This window comes from Lutra lutra, chromosome 7 (assembly GCF_902655055.1).
Source record: "Lutra lutra chromosome 7, mLutLut1.2, whole genome shotgun sequence".
Classification (NCBI taxonomy): domain Eukaryota; kingdom Metazoa; phylum Chordata; class Mammalia; order Carnivora; family Mustelidae; genus Lutra; species Lutra lutra.
This window is the reverse complement of record NC_062284.1, coordinates 117,205,012-117,223,068: the sequence shown is the minus strand read 5'-3', so window position 1 is coordinate 117,223,068 and position 18,057 is coordinate 117,205,012. Positions and strand designations below refer to the sequence as shown.

Sequence of the window (18,057 nt, the reverse complement as noted above, 5' to 3'; positions counted from 1 at the left end):
AGGTCAAATGCAAAATCACTGCCTCAAGGGGAAAGATACTCTCTCCAGAATCTACCTGCTTCCAGAAGCTACACTTCACCTGGTTGTGGTAAGTAAGCCCTTCGTCCTCCTGAGTGGTCAGGGCTGGACAGGGCCTGAGAGACTGTGGGCCAGGCCGTCCTGCACAGATGGGGAAATGGAGCCCAGAAGGAGGAGCGATGAAGCTACCATCACCCGCTGAACTGGTGGCAGGACTAAGATCAGACGTAGATCCCAGACCACCAGGCCCCTCAACCAGGAATCCTCTTCAAATAAGAGTCACACCCCTCCTCCACTCAAAAACCTATGTTCACTGAATAAAGCCCAAGCCCTTGGCTTGGCATTCAAAGCCCCCACCATCTAGTTCTTGCCAATTTTCTTGGTCTTATCTCTCCTTCCATGCCTGCCCCACCTCCCACCCACAGCCATGCTGCAGCCACACACTGGGTATCAAGAATGGGCAGGTGACCCCTGGGCTCATGACCAAGGCCAGCCCTCACCGGTATTCCTGCCTCTATGCCTGTACCTGGGCTGTTTCCTCAAACCAGAAGGTCCTTTCCCATCTCCCACATGAAAACCCTACTCAGTCCTCCAAAGATTCTCTTAAAGGACATCGCACCCATTCCCAGAGCAAAATTCCTATTCTTTGCAGGCACTCCACTAATGATAGTCCATTAATGATAAAACTAATCTATTGGACAACCGATTTCCCTGGCTCATTTCAATCCTATACATACAATTCACCACATAAGCTTTTTGGCTTGTTCAACAAATATTTATCAGGTGCTACAAATACGAGTTCCTGCTGGATAAAGAGCTACTAAAAAATAATCCCCAAAGTCTATGTATTGTAGTTACGGGGCATGAGCCAGAGGGCACGGGGTGGGATGCTGTGGTCACTGCTGTTTGCTCTGAGTTCATCACTCACCCCAGTGGCCCTGTCCCGTCCTGCTGTGTTGTGGTCACAGGGGCCCCGGCGGAGATGGCCACCCCTCACCCAGCTCAAATGCAGAAAACAGATGACTTGTCTTTCTCCCCGGTGGGAATGAAGCCGAGTCAGATTTTTTTGTGTCTTTGCATTGCTTAATATAATCTCCCCTCAAATTATTATCCCCTCCTTCCCATGGGAACAGTTGAAGATGCCAATTTCATACTGATTCCGGATGCAAAGTCTATTCTGTCTGACCTCATTGATTCCTGGGGGATGTGTTGAGACCTGTGAAATATGTGAAAACTCATAAATCAACTCTGGCTGGTGTTCTTCAAATGTCTTAGTTTGAGGGAAAGTCAGACAGCACTGACGAGTCCCCCGAGGCTCGCTGCTTCCCCAGCCCTGACCCGCCCACTGTCCCCTGGAGTCCATGGATGCTGGCTGCCTGGGGCAGGGCCCAGCACTGGCTGTCCCCATCTCCCCTCTGGCCCAGCTCCGACGAGCCAGAGGGGAATGGGAGGTCAGTCCTTGACATCCAGTCTGATGTCTGAGGCCCTCCGGAGGGAAGGAATCCTGTGAATGTCCTCTCCCTGCCAGCCCCCAAGGAGGTGGCCTCAAGACCCTTCCCCAAACACGCTCCTCTGCTTCCAAGACAAACAGGAGCCTTGGGCTCAGGGGGGTGTGCTGGAGTGAGTGATGAGAGGTTGAGTTAGGAAATGAGTGAGGGCTCCTCTCTCACTGCTCGGGTTTAACAGTGCTCACACTCCCTTTCCCTCCACTCGTTCATTCATTCATTCATTCACTCGATAGTCATTTGCTAAGAGCCCACTCTGCCAGATGCTGTGGATAAACAGTGCATGCTGGGGCCATGCCTGCAACCAAGAAACCTCCCAGCCCTCACCAGGCACCGCACCCACAGCCCCAAGCCCTGATACCCCCATCCCCAGGAGTGCACATGGACACCTGTCTGCCCTCTGCCGCACAACTGGGGGCTGCCCAGAAGCTGTGAGCTTTCTGCCACCAAGAAGGAGGGCAGCTGGCCTGCTGGGGAAGGTGGTCTGATGAGCCCACCAGTCCTGCCCCAGTCCCAGCCTGCCAACCAGTGCGGGTTGAAGTCGGCCTTTCTGTCTCTGTGTCTGTGTGTCCAGAGAAGCTGGCAGCCAAAGAGAGAGAAGAACACATGTACCCATGTCACTCCTCCTCGGTGCTCCCAGAGCTGAGAAAGGCCCCAGAGAAAGGATCAAAGGCAGCCTGTCTGGCTGAGTGGGGTCAGAGTGGAGAGGGGGAGACAGTATCAGCAGTCACAATCTGAAAGGCAGTCCCTCTCCGTCTCCCTCCCCTTCCACTCTCCCTCCCCAAATTTGGGAGGATAAGCAGCCCTGTGTCTGTGTACCCCGTTGTGACCCAGTAAGGACTGGTAAGATGTGAAGCCAACAGAGCCCTGTTCCTGTGGGGAGAGGAGACGTGAGGGAGTGACAGCAGTGACTACTGTTCTGGGACTGCACTCCTGACTTGGGGACACTCCGCATTCCTTCGCTAAACTTCCAAACAACCCCATAAGAAACATGTTATTATCCCATCTTGTAGACGGGACCCTCAAAGGTTTTAATACCCTGAGCCCGGCAACTGCGCAAGGATGGGATCTGAACCCCAAATGTCTGAATCTACAGCCCCTGCTCTTCCCTGCCCCCATCTTACTAACTCCCACTGCTCTTGGCCTGATGACGTCTCCCTCCAGGTCCTTCAAGAAAATAAAGATCTCCTTTCTTTTCCAAACAGCAGATGTCACGACTTGAGCCTTTCAGACGATATCTACATGAAGCTGTTGTCGACAAAATTAACGTGATTACTAATGTACTGCTTTAATCATTTTCTCATACTCATGCACACACTCTATAAAACTAATACTTTGCACTCCTATGCTATTTTTACTTCTTTATCTCATTTAATCCATTTCTGAGAGCACAAAGAGCTCCCAAATCACTCGGTCTCTTGCATCATGCTGGGGCGGGGGCAGGAGTGACAGATGCCCTTCCGACACCAGGCACACAAGCAGATAAGAGCCTGGGAGAATATCTGTGGAAACTGCCAACATAGATACAGAACCTGTGCGAGTGGGTCCATTCTCAATTCAGCCAGTGGTGTACTTGGTCTACTTCCATCAAAAGTACATTTGCAAAGAAATCTATCACTAGGCTTGATGACAAAAGAGAAGATACCATCACCTTCTTCCATCTCAACGCACTTGGAAGCATCACACCTTTATGGAAGCACCAAAGGACGCTCCTCCCACTCATTTAAAGCACACACGGCTACACGGTCTGATCAGCCCTGGCCCTGACAGGTAACAGGGTCCTCCTACCTTCCTGCAGACACTCTTCAGAGAGCCGGTCATACACCCACCTTAGCCACGACCGTCAAGGGCAGAATTGCCCCGCTGCTAAAAGTTCACACTTCCTCCATCCTCTTGGAACACCACTTGCTTGTCACACACAACTGGCTAATTCCTGAATGGAACATAATTGAAAGAAACAGGACCAGACCAAGGAACATAAGGTGAGAGCCAAGAAAAATTTGTAGGTCATTGAGAAAATTGGTATACTAGGCACTGGGGATGTGCCTACTCTCCAAAGGCACCGAGGGCTGGGTGGGTCTCCTCGTGGGTGCCCACTGGGTGCGGGGGGGTGGTCAGCTCACTGCACCTCTTCACCCCTACAGACCAGGGCTGGTTCTGGAAGGCAGCGGCAGCCGTGGGTAGGGAGGGACTTCCTCACACAGAGGACAGACTCAGTCCTGGCAGATGTCACTGAGCATGTGTGCTGGTTGAAACCCAGAAGTCAAGAAGGACCACGTCACAGAGCAATCTGGATGAGAACACATGAAGGGAAAATCCAGACTGTCTTCCTAAGGACTGGGAAGATTTAGAAAAGCAGAACATTCTTGAGTTGGAGGAGACCAAGAGATTATCTCCTCCAGGGAATTTAAGCCTTTGGTGTGTGTGCCACAAACCTGTTCTATAGGCGGAGGAAGCCAATGGACCCCTTCTCAGAAGAATGCTTTGAATTGCATGGAATTAAATCCACAGGGAGACCAATTATATTGAAAGGCAGTTAACAAAATAGTTTTAAAATAAATGTGCATTGTAGAAACATATATGCTTCCTTATCAGGGTGTTACATAACAAGACGGGACAGCAGCCTACTATCTTATACAATTCTGAAGTAGCAATTAGTGAAAATGGTATTTCAAGATACGCCAAATACGTCAAGACACTTCAGAGTCACTGTTACAGCTATAACGTGGTGTATGACTAGCTGTGCTTCTCATGTTAATACTGTCACAGGGACCACTAAGGCGTTACAGCCTACTGTCTCCATAATGGACAACAATGACAAATTTCACTAGACGTTAATGCGAAAAAACATGACAACAGATCCCTGAATTCTAGCCGCACACCCCACGTTAAGATCTTTACTATCCTCCTGTCCCTCCTTTTTTTTTTCTTTAAAGATTTTATTTATTTATTTGACAGAGATCACAAGTAGGCAGAGAGGCAGGCAGAGAGAGAGGAGGAAGCAGGCTCCCCACTGAGCAGAGATCCCGATGTGGGGCTCTATCCCAGGACCCTGGGATCATGACCTGAGCCGAAGGCAGAGGCTTTAACCCACTGAGCCACCCAGGCGCCCCCCTGTCCCTCCTTTTTACAGAAAGACCCAGTGACTTTCTTATGCCCCACAGCTAATAAATAGCAAATCTGTCCCATTCTTTTCAGTGTCCTCTCTGGTCCCTTTCCCACGCCATCTGCCTCATTTTAAGCTTTAAAAAAAATTGGTGGGGGGGGGTCGGTGGCGGGGGTCGGTGGTTTTGTTTTTAAAAAAATAATACATCCTTCTAACAGATTCAAACAATATGAGAATTACATTTTAAAAATTAAGTTTTAACGTTTATTTTTCTAAAGTTTTTATTTATTTATTGTAAACCCCTAAGCTGCTCACTCCCTATCCCCACCAGTGACCAGGAAAGACTTGAAGCAAGACGGGGTACGTGGACAAGTCAACCGAGGCCCAGTTGACAAGCAAACCCAACTGCGGAGCCCCTGACTCAAGTCTGGTCCCATTTCTTGCCAGACCTGCCTGGTCCCCGTGCCCTCAGCAGCCGAAGGAACCCAGTGGCCTTCGTTCCCTGCATTTTCCTTCCAGTCCCATCCCTGAGGACATAGTTTCAAGTTATAGCCCAAGCCTTTATTAAAAAATGGGAGAAAAGCCCGCAAGAGCCGCCACGTGGAGGGCTCAGTGAAGTTTCCAGTTCTCCTGTCCTTGCCTTATCTGCTGGGAACAAATGTCAGGTTGGAAAGACTTCTCACTGTTCCGTTTCAGTTTAAACAAACCCAGGCTTTGCTGGAATCTTGAAGCAGAACCTGACTGAAATTTCATGAGGGAAGGAACTGGGCCGTATCCTGCAAAGTCTGTGGGATGGGTGTGTACCAAGCTCAGTTTTTGGTCATTTTAAAGGTTCTAAAGAATGAGGCTTGCAGTGCATTTTCAGATTCTATGAATCTTTCTACAGGTTGTCATCGCCAGACCCTTGAGTCTTTCTTGATGAACGGTTTCCTTGTGATTCTACAGACAGACACTGGACAAGGTATTTCCTCACGTTCTCTGTGAGCCAGACTTGTCATGCCCATTTTACAGATGAGGAAACTGAGATCCAAGGCTCACAGCCAGGAAGTGGCCAAACCAGGATGGGAATCAAGGCCAGTCTGACGTCTAAGTTCTAGCCCTCTCTGTTCCAGAATGCACAGCCTTCCCATCTCTGTCTTCTCTTCACCATCTCAGGGACCTATTACAGGCCACCTAGTATTTTAGCCGCTTCTTTTGTGTCCAATCTCCCTTCCTGACGGTAACTTCTGGAGAGAGCCCACAGCCATGCCCAGACACCCTGCCCCCTCAGTGCCCAGAGCAGAGCCTGGCCCCAACAGGTGCTCTGTTATCATTGGTCACATTTATTGTCAGTTGAATAAAAACTGGCTGGCTTTCAGGAAGACTAACTCAACACAAAGCCTCAGGCTAGCACATCCGTCTTCTAGAAGGATCCCTATGAATGCCCACCTCGCTACTCAAACGCTTTGATCAATATAAATCCCTGGGCCAGGAAGGAGAATCATTTCACAAATGACCAGAAGATCCCCTTCAGTCCCTGGGCTCTAGTAAAAGACTGCTTGGTCAATCGCAGAACATTCCATGAGCATCTGTCACCAGTATAGTCCCTAAGTTTGCTGCTAAGCCAAGCTGACTGGCAAAGTCAGAACTAAGACTATCCACCCAGAGAGTTGACGAGTTGAACCCCAAAGGGGACAAGCACATATAAACAAGGGACATACACATGCAGGGACCTTGGCCGAAGGTGATGTTCTCAGAGGCAGTGTACTATGATAGGAAGGTTCCTGAGTCGGGGTTCAAACCATGGGAGCTCCAGCCCTCAGCTCAGCTTCCCTCTTCCTGAGCCTTCAGCACCCACACCATTAACCCCACAGCATCCTGCTTCTGCGAGGTCTTTTGGCCAGCTCAGACTCCTTGGTATGCCTTTGATTTTATCTTTTGTCTGTATCTTGGGTGCATCTAGGTAGGTAAGACTTCCCTGGAGCCGCCCTTACCTCCTTGACGACTAACCATGTCCATCCAGCTCTCCATCACCAGAGAAGCCGGCCTCCGATCTCCCAGGGGTCCAGGATCTGGAGGACACATCCTAACCAGCCATGAGTCACCATCCTTATGAAGGTGGCCATAGGGCTGAGCACCCACAAGCCAAGAGGTCAGTTTTCTAGATGACACAAAACTTGCTTGGTTCATGAGCTGTAACTCTCAGGTCACTGTTCACTCTGTAAGTGTCCCAGGTGACCCCGATTTACATCTACGGTAGAGGGGGACTCCAACCTAAGGCCGAATTTTGTTCCAGAAGGAGGAGCGTCTACTCGCCTCCAAGGCAGAACCCGAAACAGAGAACTCAAGAAGGAAACTCTGGGGCACCGGGAACATGTGCACAGAGCCTGGCCCTGCCTGGCCTGCAGAAACAGGCCACATTCTAATCCGGACACAAGGGAAGAAACTGCTTCTTTGAGACTGGGTCCAAAACTCAGAAAAAGGAAGTCATGGTGAAAAGGTACATTTGCTTCTTTAAGCAGATTGTCTCAGAGTTCATGAGGAGAAAGCAGGGCAGAAAGAGGACAAAGGAATAATGGTGTTACCTATGAAGCAGTCTGCCCAAAATATTTAATTTGAATTGGATCAGGTCTCTAGATCTATTGCCAGTGTACAGAAAAACAGAAGACATGAAGGAATATGCTAAAAATCACCCAAAATCGTGATCAGCAAAATCCCAAATGTAAGGAATTCTACAGGACAAAGAGCTCCGCCTCGTAGTTCTCTCGCCACAAGTACGTGGCAAGAGAAACAAAAAACATTAAGAGAAATTTAAAAGACTTGTCAACAAAATGCAATTTGTAGACCTCATTTGGATCCGATTCTAACAAACCAACAAGGGGGAAAAAAGACATTTATGACATGATCAGGGAAATTTGAACACCACCTGGACATTTAATGATAAATAGGAATTATTGTTGATTTTTGTAGGTTTGATAACAAACAGTGTTGGAGCTATTTTTTTTTTTTTAAGAATCTCTATCTCTAGATTGAGAATATATCTCTATCTGTGAGAGATACATTCTTAAGTATTTAAGGATAAAGTTATATGATGCCTGAGATTTGCTTTAATTAGTCCACTGGAGGAGGGTAAAGGACAAGCAAGGCTCGGTCTGTGCTGATAATTACAGCAACTCAGTGATAAGTAGGTAGTGTTCATTACGTTCTCTGCTTTTGTCTAGGTTCTTTACAGGAGAAAAATTTTAATTACAAAAAAAAAAAAAAAAAGGCAAGAGAAGGTCCTCTTGTTTAATCAGGGCTCCAACACAGACTCTCTCAGAGGCTTTGAACAAACCTTAACCAATCTGACCCTCAACCGGAGCTGAATGGGTTCAAACCCTGGTTCATCCCCATTCGATTTGGCTGGATTTCCTAACCTCTCCAAATGGCTCGGGCTCTTAATTCGCATGTAACTACTCCCGCACCCAGCCCTGGGGAAGAGTTTGCTCTCCTGACCACTGCTCTCATCACTTTGGCTTATCAGCTTCATCCTGATGGTGAGAAGAAGACTCCTTTGAAGAGGTTGTCCTCCCTCCTAGGACATCCAAATTTCAGAAATGTTTCCCAGTTCTTCCGGATCACACAGCACTGGTTCCATGCTTCCTCCACAAGCTCAGACCTACATCCTCCTCCTCCAGATGGTGAGAACCCCCCCCCCGCCCCCCGCACATCACCTCCTCCTCTATCAACAATGCCCTCTCCTGGCGCCTTCCCCCACTTCAGCCATCTCTGTGCCTGGCTTCCCTTTTGTCTGTTCTCAAGCCCACCTCCCGCATCCTGGAGGGAACAGTGGGTGGAAGCAGACTCCCTTCCTTGTCCCCTCTCTTGTCCCTCCCCTGTGACGCCACCTCTTACAATGCCCAGAAGGACCTGTGTACGTCAGGAAACAGTGGGGTGCAGGGAAGGGAAGTTAGAAAGAACTCAGGATTTATGAATGTATAATGCTGAACTTTTTGGAAATGGGTGGGCCCGGTGCCAGTCCTCGCTAGGGTTCCTTGACTCTATTCTTCTTACAAAAGGGCCATTATGAAGGCTCCACGTCTCCCGCGTGACAGGTTAGGAACCGTGAAACTACATGACGTCACGGGGACAAGGAGATGAATAGGTTTCCCAGCCCGTCCTTCTTAAGGGCTCTGAGTTCCTGGAAAGAAGTCTATGGGAGGGAGGGGACTGCTTCGGGGAGCGGTGCAGCAGTTCCCAGCTGTTCCCCAAAGGGGTCTGTGGGATGGCCCCAGACATCAGGCAGAGCACCCTGAGGCCCCCTCACAAAATCCTGGAGCACCTCGATGGATTATCACACCCCTTTCCTCACTTTCAATCCTGCGCTCGATGCATCCAGCCCTACAGGACATCCTGGAAGAGGAGCTCTACTCCAATCTCTCCTTTCTTTTTTTTTTTTTTTAAAGATTATTTATTTATTTGAGAGAGAGAGAAAGAGAGACTGAGAGCACAAGTGGGGAGGAGCGGCAGAGGCAGAGGGAAAAGCAGACTTCCCACTGAGCAGGGAGCCCAACATCGGGCTCCATCCCAGGACCCTGAGATCATGATCTGAGCCAAAGGCAGACCCTGAACCAACTGAGCCACCCAGACATCCCCCAACCTCTCCTTCTCTGCATTTCTTTCCGGTATCATTTCTTTACTACCCGACAAGAGAGGTCATGTGGCCAAGTTAGGAAGGTAAACACTGTAGCCCACCATCCTACCTCTGTCATGACTAACCTGCTGGAGTCCATGCTCCCTTTCCTAGAGGACGAGGAAGTGGAAGTTCAGTTGGTAAAGTCCCTTCCAGTTACAGCGCTCCAGCAGCTCCTTATAGGGAAGGGCACTACCTCCTTCTCCACCAAACCGTGTCTATGGCTTGGCTGGACCCCACACTCTTTGCCTCTGCCCACTCATCTCTATTTGGAGTGACCATCAACCCACTCTCCCCTCCCTCCCCACCCCTCCTCCTCTCTGCCTCTATTTATCTTTCCCCCCTCCCACCCCTCTCTCACACACATAGACCCCATGTCCTTCGCAACCATTAAGAATGGAGAAGTTTGGGCCCAGGTGCACCCAGTTTCCCCTTGTGGCTCTGAAGGACACTGGTTTGCATACAATTTCCATGTATCCAGATGGAAATGCACACTCATTTGCATGAACATCCAGAAGATATTACGAGATAGCCAACCCAGCCTCTCTAACAGCTTAATACTTCAGAGCCCTGAAAACGGACCAACAAAAATCTCACTAGGCACACCAGTGGTCTCCAGGACTTTGGGGAAGGGATGTATCAGAACTTCACTCACATTTATTTTTATCACATCTTCTAAAATGTTCTAGTCTTAAATGTATGCGTTTCACTCCTCAAACCATATTAGTATAACAGGATATGTATGTAATTTATAAATATGCATCTCATGGGGCTCCAAGCTCAAAAAGATCTTGGATATGAGGTGCGTGATCAAAAAAGTCTGGAGCCATCATCACTCTAGACCATCTGCCGAAGCTGGAAACAGTCACAGAGCTTTTGGTCCAACCATCAACGCAACCAAGGAAGGATCCCCAGTAGCCCTCCGCCAAGGCCACACTGGTCAACAGACACCAAAGCTCACCAGGGCACTGGTCAAACCACTTGCCAACCCCCTTGGGGACTCATGCCATGTGGTGTCGCCTTCCTCCCAGAGGTCTATTCTCGCCGTGAGTTCCCATCAGCAAGGCTCATTTTAGCCAAAAGAACATTGGCACCCACTCAAGGAACCCACTCTCTTTCCAGAACAGTTGGCCGTGGCCTTCAAGACTTCTTTTATTTCAAGAGTATACATTCCATTCAAGGGTTAGGAATGTTGAAGAGAAAGTGCTGGTCCTTTCTAGATCTTCTCTCTGGGATTCACTACATTAAACCAGATGCATTTATGATCAAACAGAGAGAATATAGGCTTAGTCTTTAGGTAGATAGATGATAGATAGACAGACAGATGAAAATAAAGAAAAAACAAATCGGCTTTCTGGATGAGAATTGGAATGTGACAACAATCTAAGCTACTCCTGAGTGGGGGGTTCCTGGAGACACAGGACACTCAGCAGGAAGGAACTCTGTAGAAAGTAAGTCATTGCTTCATTGGTTAGGACTTCACTGTTGCTGGATTAGGACCTTCCCAGAGCACAGGAGCCTGAGACCCTGGGCTACTCACCCACACACTGGTTGCTTTCATCCATCTGGTATCCAAAGCGGCAGATGAGAGGCCTCGAAATCGTGGGGTAGTTTGGAGCTGAGAGCGGTGGGGCTGCTGCTGGGTACGGACCCGAGTAGGGGTTGGAGTAGGGGTTGGAGTAGGGCCCCCGGTACACTGGGTTTGTTCGGGGGATGCACAAGTACCCGCCGTTTTGGTTAACACACATCATGTCTCCTCGGCAGGCCTCGGGGATGGTCCGGCATTCGTCAATATCTGGAAATGCCAAGGAAAGGATGAGGGTCAGGGGCTCCCCGGCCAGGCAGCGCATGGCACATAGTGCAGCCAAGGATCCCAAAGCCGTTCTTTAGCAGCATCTGCTCCCAAACACGGAGGGCCGCCCTGGCTCATCACTGCGGGGACCCTCAAACGTTGGTGTAACTGAATCACACTGACCAGCATCACCCAGACATCAGCCATCAGAGACCACATCACAATCTGCACCACAGCCACAAAACCTGTATCATCTCACCCACATGTGAAACCCAAGTAGACACTACCAATCAATGTAAGTAGAAGGTAACAGTAAAAATGAATGTATAAATACTAAAATGGAGCATTTATCTGTGAGCGTGCCATCTAAAAACATCCCAGGTGCTCCCATGTACCCATATGACCCCCAGGAAACCCTGGGATGGGCCTCATGATGATTTCCTCTTCTACTCCAAAAAGCAGCTGGGCGGGGGAGGGAATCCCTTGCATCAAGGAAGACAAGGTTTGGCTGAGAGCTAGTTCCTTGCAAAGAAAGTGGAAGCCTACTGGCAAGTCTACTTGCCTACTTGCCCTGTGCCAGCAAACAGGTCCGTGTTCAGGCTCGTGGGGGAGACATGCCCACCCCAGGGAGCTCAACCGAGACACGCGCACCAACTCCCACCTCGGGAAAGGGAAGTATGCTGAGGTTGATGCCCCGTTCTCTAGCAGTCCATGGATGGATGTCATGCTACACAAGATAAGTCACAGGAAAGTCATGTATGATCTCCCTTATATGTAGAATCAAAAAAGCCAAACTCATAAAAATCATGAGTGACATGGTGGCTGAGGACTGGGAGAGGCTGGTGAAGGGCACGAACTTGCATTTATAAGTTGAATTAAGTGCTGGGGAGTTCACAGCCCTCCCAGCAAGGACAGTTCGCCATATTGTATTGGGTACTCGAACACTGTTAAGAGAGACGGTCTTAAAAGTTCTTGCCAGAAGGAAAGAAATGTGACTATGTGATGTGATGGCGGTGTTAGCAAAGGTTCCGGTGGGGATCATCCTGGAATATATATGTGTTATCAAATCAACAAGTCGTACCCCTGAAACTCACAGGACATGATGTGTCAATCATATCCCAATTTTTCTAAAAAAGAAGAAAAGTGAATTCTGTCAACAATACCTAAGAGCCAGGACATGGATTCTCTGCTAGAGCTTCTAGAAAGAAACAAAAGCTTTGCTGACCCCTTGAAGTCGGGCTGGGAAATCCCTCTAAAATGTCAGACCTATAAATAATTACAGATAAATCTATGGATAACTTCTGAGCTGAGCTGTGAGATAGATTTTTGTTGTTTAAACCGCTAAGTCTGTGGCAGTCTGTTACAGCAGCCATCAGAAACCAATACAGATGGAGAGCCCCTTGGGGACACAGGTCAATCCACGCTCATTTTTGCCCCCTCCTGGGATGGGCCACAAAGCAGGTGATTGATAAACGGGCGTTACTGACGTTATTGACAGGCACTATTTTCTTCCATAATCCAGGCCAATACAGGTTTGATAATATCAAGCAGCAGCAGGGAAAGACACGGGCCCACCATCGGTCTGTCATCCAATGCCCCCACCCAGTGCGGGATCCTCGGTGTCCCTCATACCTAAGCACTGTCCTGACGAGCGGTCCAGATCGAAGCCGTTAGTGCATTGTTGCTTCGGGGAAGAAGAAAGGAGAAAGAGGTAAGGTCATGGTCCTCCCCACTTTTTTTTTTTTTTACTATAAAAGTATTACAAGGACATCACAGAAAGTTCGAGAAATGCAGTAAAGAAAAAAAAAAAAGCATCCGTAACACCAAACCTGAATTATAAGGCTTATTTGCCCCCCTTCTTTTTAGTATTTTCTTATAATCATTTAACACTTAGTGTTACACTTTAAAACCCCCACTACCAGCAGATTTAGGGGCTGTTTCCTACCCCAGTTATGAGACGCAGGAGTAATCACATCTGACCCACATGATAACGAGGCACATCCCGAGTTCATTTCTTTATGGGATCGGATGGGACTGCTTTTAAGGGCAATCACTCTCTTGCCCTGGGTGCTATTCGGCCTCCCCTCCTCGGGACCCCCCGTGACATTCCCTAACCTAACCCTCTCACCTGAAACTACACAGCGATGCAGCCCATTTTGTAAGAAAAGTAGAATAGGGGAAATCCCTCTTTTGCAGTCTCGCCAAGACAATTACATAAAGATGCTTCTAGAAATAGACAGGTCTCAGTGGTCTCCTAGGGTTGTGGTCTTCATGTGCAATTTGAGTTTACAACTTTAGGACTTAGAAAAATGTCACAGGGGCCAAAAGTCCGCGGGCCTCTAGGGAAGACCCTGGAGATGGACATTTTATAGGAACAGGCAGAGAAGGAATGTTTCTAACTATGGGAACCCCATCCTTGGCCTTCCCTATGCCTTCCAAGGTTTGAATTCCTGCACTGTGGGCTGGTTTTGAGAGACGACGGATTCAGCCTGCATTTGTGGGAGTGGGGGTCAGGAATCTTAGGGCCTTGGGGCAAAAGAAAGGGAGCAAATGACCCAGGAGGCTGTGCCATAAAGCTCGGGAAACCAGGAGACTGGAGTCCAGGCCTGGCTCACCAGCTAAGCACCAGCGAGGGTTCAAGCCCACCAGCCTCACTTCAATGCCTCAACTGTAGCCACTGCTCACAGCTTCCTCAGCCTCCACATCCTCACCTGTAAAATGAGGGCAACAATGCTTACTTCTGGGTGGCTACAAAGACTGGATATGTTAATGGATGCGGAGTGCCTAACACACAGTAACCACAGGACCCAGGACCCCTGTTCTCTCCGTGCCTGGATGTCACCATCTGTCGCCGTGAGGCTGGGTCAGAGGACTCCAAGGACCCCCAAGCTCCAAGTCTCTGTTACTCCTCCTAGGCTCCTTTCTATACCTAAGAGCCTGAATCTATTTTGAAATTCTTAATAGGAAGAGAAAAAGTCTTCCCCCATCAGCCTGTGGTCCCTCAGCCCTGCCCCGAGGTGAGGTCTCTCTCATTTGTGAGCCAGAAAGAGAGAGGCCGCTCTGAGTTTGCAGGAGGGACGTGCCCACATTCTCAAAGGCTGACACAAACTGGCTTCATAAAGTCTGGGCACTGCGGGCCTCTCCCAGACCCCCGCTGGAGCCTGACTTCCCCACCCCCTGTCCACACCCCTGCCCAGGGGGTCAGTCCAGGGCTGCATGTCTGCTGAGACACGCAGACCCACGTGGGCCACAAGCAGGCAGGGCACTACTGCCCAGAAGCCCTAGAGCGCCTCTGACTTTTTAACATTTACCATAAATCGAGCCTGGGAGGACGCAAATGACAGCAGCTCCCCGATTCAAAGTCTTGGATTGGGAATCAGAATCCTGGAGTCCCAGCCCCGCCTCTGGGGCGAGGGTCCACCTCTCTGAGCCCACCTTCATCTAGGAGCGGAGCTCAGCTTCGGTGAACTGTAAATTCTGGGGTTCTAAAATGCGTGGCTGGACCCTCTCACTCTGATTTTTAACACGCTTCTAGATCAGACACAACATTAAAATCCTACCTGTGCATTCCCAGGACTCGGAAGACAGAGAGCCAGAATGGTAACAGTAAGTATCCTGCAGAGAGAAACAGGTTGAGAGATAAATGCCCGAGTTACTTCCAGAATCCAGACCTGGGGACCAACAGGGACCACAGGCTGCCTGTGCATTTACAATGGGGACTCCAACTTGTGTATATATTTGGGGGGCTGGTGCTCCTGCTCCAGAGGTCAAAGCAGACTCCAGATACCCCCAACCATCCAACATAAACCATGCCTCTCTTACTAGTTTTATGTGTTGGGATCATGTGTTAGATGACATTTTTTTTTTTAATAAAAGTTTTGCTACTTAGAAGACAAAATCTAAAACCCACTGCTGTGGCATGACCCATGCACGGACCAGCTGCTTTGTCTTTACTTCTCGCAAAGTTTTCAGTGTCCTTACTCTGAAACAGTAAGAGTGAACGAGACCATAGCACCCTCAAAAGATGCAAGGAAAGTACCAACGTGCAGTGTTTGAGTTCTACGGAAGAGAGATGTCTCGAGAAAGTCTCCTAACCCCAGAGCACACATCACATAGGCCCCAATGGCAAAGAGGGGTTGGGGGACCTGGGCACCCTGGGAAAGAATGGACACAGAGGGAAAGCTTAGGAGGAGGAGTCTAGAAATTGTAGGTCAAGCTGGCTCTCCATTCAAAAGCCACCAAACCTCTCCTGAGCCTGTGACTTCCACCCTTCATCACCCACAAGCTTCTAGATAATAAAATCATGGCTGCCACAAGGCTTTAAAAATACAGTATAAAATTTTAAAAGTGAATAAATAAAGAAAAATACAGTACAGATACCACTTCACATCTCTCGGGATAGCTTTAATAAAAAAAAGCAAGAAAACTAGTGTTAGCCAGGATGTGGAGGAATCGGAGCCCTCATGCAGGGCTGGGGGGGCGGGTGCAATGGGGCGGCCGTGTGCCAGAGCCCCAGCACATTAAAAATGGATTTACCGTACAATCCAGCAATGCCACTCCTGGGGAAACCCCCAGAAGAGGGGAAAATAGGGACATAAAGAGATATTTGTATACCTGCGTTTACACCAGCAGTTTTACTCACAATAGCCCAAATCTGAAAGCAACCCAAGGGTCCCTCAGCAGATGAATGGATAAACCAAATGTGGATCGGAGTATTATTCAGCCTTGTCAAGGAAGGAAATTCTGGCATAAGCTACCACACGGATAAACCTTGTTGACATGATGCGAATTAAGCCAGTCACAAAGGGACAAATACTGTATGTGTCCGTCTACATGAGGGACGCAGAACAGTTAAAGTCCTAGAGACTTGGGGTGCCTGGGTGGCTCTGTGGGTTAAGCCTCTGCCTTCAGCTCAGGTCATGATCTCAGGGTCCTGGATCAAGCCCCGCATAGGGCTCTCTGCTCAGTGGGGAGCTTCCCGCTCTCTCTCTCTGCCTGCCTCTCTGCCTGCTGGTGATCTCTCTGTCAAATAAATAAATAAATAAAATATTTAACAAAATAATAATAAAATAAAAAATAAATAAAATAAAATAAAATCCTAGAGACAAAGAGGAGGATGGTGGGTGCCGGGGGCGGAGGGGAAGAAGGAATGGGGAGTTAGTGTTTCACAAGGACAGAGTTTCAGTTTTGTGAGATGAGAAGAGTTCTAGACACTGACCGCACAAGACCATGAAATGTACTTAACGCTACTGAACTGTACACTTAAAAATGACTACAATGGTTCAGGGGCGCCTGTGTGGCTCAGTCAGTTGAGTGTCTGCCTTCGGCTCAGGTCATGATCTTCAGGTCCTGGGATGGAGTCCCACATCCAGTTCCCTGCTCAGTGGGGAGTCTGCTTCTCCCTCTCCTTCGGCCCCTCCCTGCCCCCACCCCCGACTTGCTCATGCTTTTTCTCTCATTCTCTCTCAAAGAAATAAAATCTTTAAAAAAAGGATTTAATTAAAAAATCTTTTAAATGATTACAGTGGTTTAGGGGGAACTGGGTGGCACAGTTGGTTAAGCATCTGACTCTGGGGTTCAGCTCAGGTCATGATCCCAGGGTTGTGGGATCAAGCCCGGGGTTGGGCTCTATGCTCAGTGGGGAGTCTGCTTGAGATTCTCTCTCTCCCTCTGCCCCTCCTCCTTCTCTCTCTCTCTCCCTCTCAAATAAATAAATTTTTAAAAAAATTATTATGATGGTATAAAAAAACTATGTAAATGAAGAGCTATTTAGTGTTATTATTGTTCAGCTCAATAGTGATTTATCTGAGCAACTACTATTTATAAGCATGGACCCTAGACAGAAAAGCAACAAAACCATGACTCCATTGCCGCCCTGGGGAGCAGGCTGGAGAGGCACGGGAATTGATGACATCAATACACACTGGTAAGGGCATTGAGAGAAGTACCCAGTGAGCGCCATGAGAGCCAGGCTGGAGGCAGGGACAGGAAGATCAGAGAAGGCTTCCCGGAGGAGGTGAACTTGAAGAACTGCTATATCAACATATACCTCCACTTTATAATCCCTCCCTTCATAAAAAGAATGTTCAGTAGATGACAAAGCTGACTCAGTCCAAAACACAAGGCTCATCTGAATTAGCAACCCCAGGTAGCTGGAGGGCCGTGGACTTGAGCTGACCTCCAGGGAGAACAGAACCTTGACTTTGTTCTAAAAGACACAGGCCCACTTCCTTCATCCAGTGCCCAATCCAAAGATTAAAGACTCTGAGAGTCCACACATTTTCACTGCATCTAAGTGGCTGTGTGAGCCAGGTTCTAGAACGCCAGAGACAGCTCTGACCTTATAGTGCAGAGCCAAATCCCAGGGCTTTTTGATATTTGCGACGGCCAGATTTATATCTGGAAGGAATGAAAGAACAATAACAAATTTATTTTCCAAGCTGTATATTATGAATTTCAATGTTTTCCTGTTTCTTCACATGAAGTTTCCTTTTGCTTGGTTTTAAAACCCTGTTTCGTTTATGTTGGAGACAGAACAGCCTGACTGCAGTGGGCTCCAGGAGCTAGTGGAAAAGGCATGCTAACCCCATTTCTCCCCCGACTCTCCGACTCCCAGTTCCCTTTGGCCGGAGGGACAGGTCTCCTCGGAAAGGTCCAGCCTCAAGCCCGGCCTCCTGGACGAGCCACAGCTGAGTCCTGGGGGCCCAGTGAATTTCAGGCCAATCGACTGAGAGGTTTTTCCGAAAAAGAAGGAACCCACGCCCTGCTATTCTCACGGTCTCATGAACAGTTACACCTTGTCACGAAGAACTCCAGAAAGCTCTAAAGATATAGGAACTATAGAAACTATAGAAATTCTAGGGGAGACTTGGATGCTCATAACTGGTCCCCAGAACTTTCAAAAACAGGTGGGTCCACCCATTTTGTGCACCAGCCCAAAGCGTAAGCAAAGCCAGAGAGGCCAACTGAGTCTCAGCGCTATCTG

General features: G+C 48.6%; 1 protein-coding gene across 3 annotated transcripts in view; it reads right to left on the bottom strand.

The window, feature by feature from the left end:
* FBLN5 (fibulin 5) overlaps positions 1-18,057 on the bottom strand; it is a 73,821-nt gene that overhangs the window by 54,193 nt on the left and 1,571 nt on the right. For all 3 annotated transcript variants that reach the window (XM_047738531.1, XM_047738530.1, XM_047738529.1), the window contains 3 exons: positions 14,633-14,687; positions 12,705-12,756; positions 10,821-11,075 (listed from right to left, as the gene is read on the bottom strand). In XM_047738531.1, the coding sequence (XP_047594487.1) occupies positions 10,821-11,075; positions 12,705-12,756; positions 14,633-14,687 (362 nt within the window). The remainder of the gene's footprint in view (positions 1-10,820; positions 11,076-12,704; positions 12,757-14,632; positions 14,688-18,057) is intronic.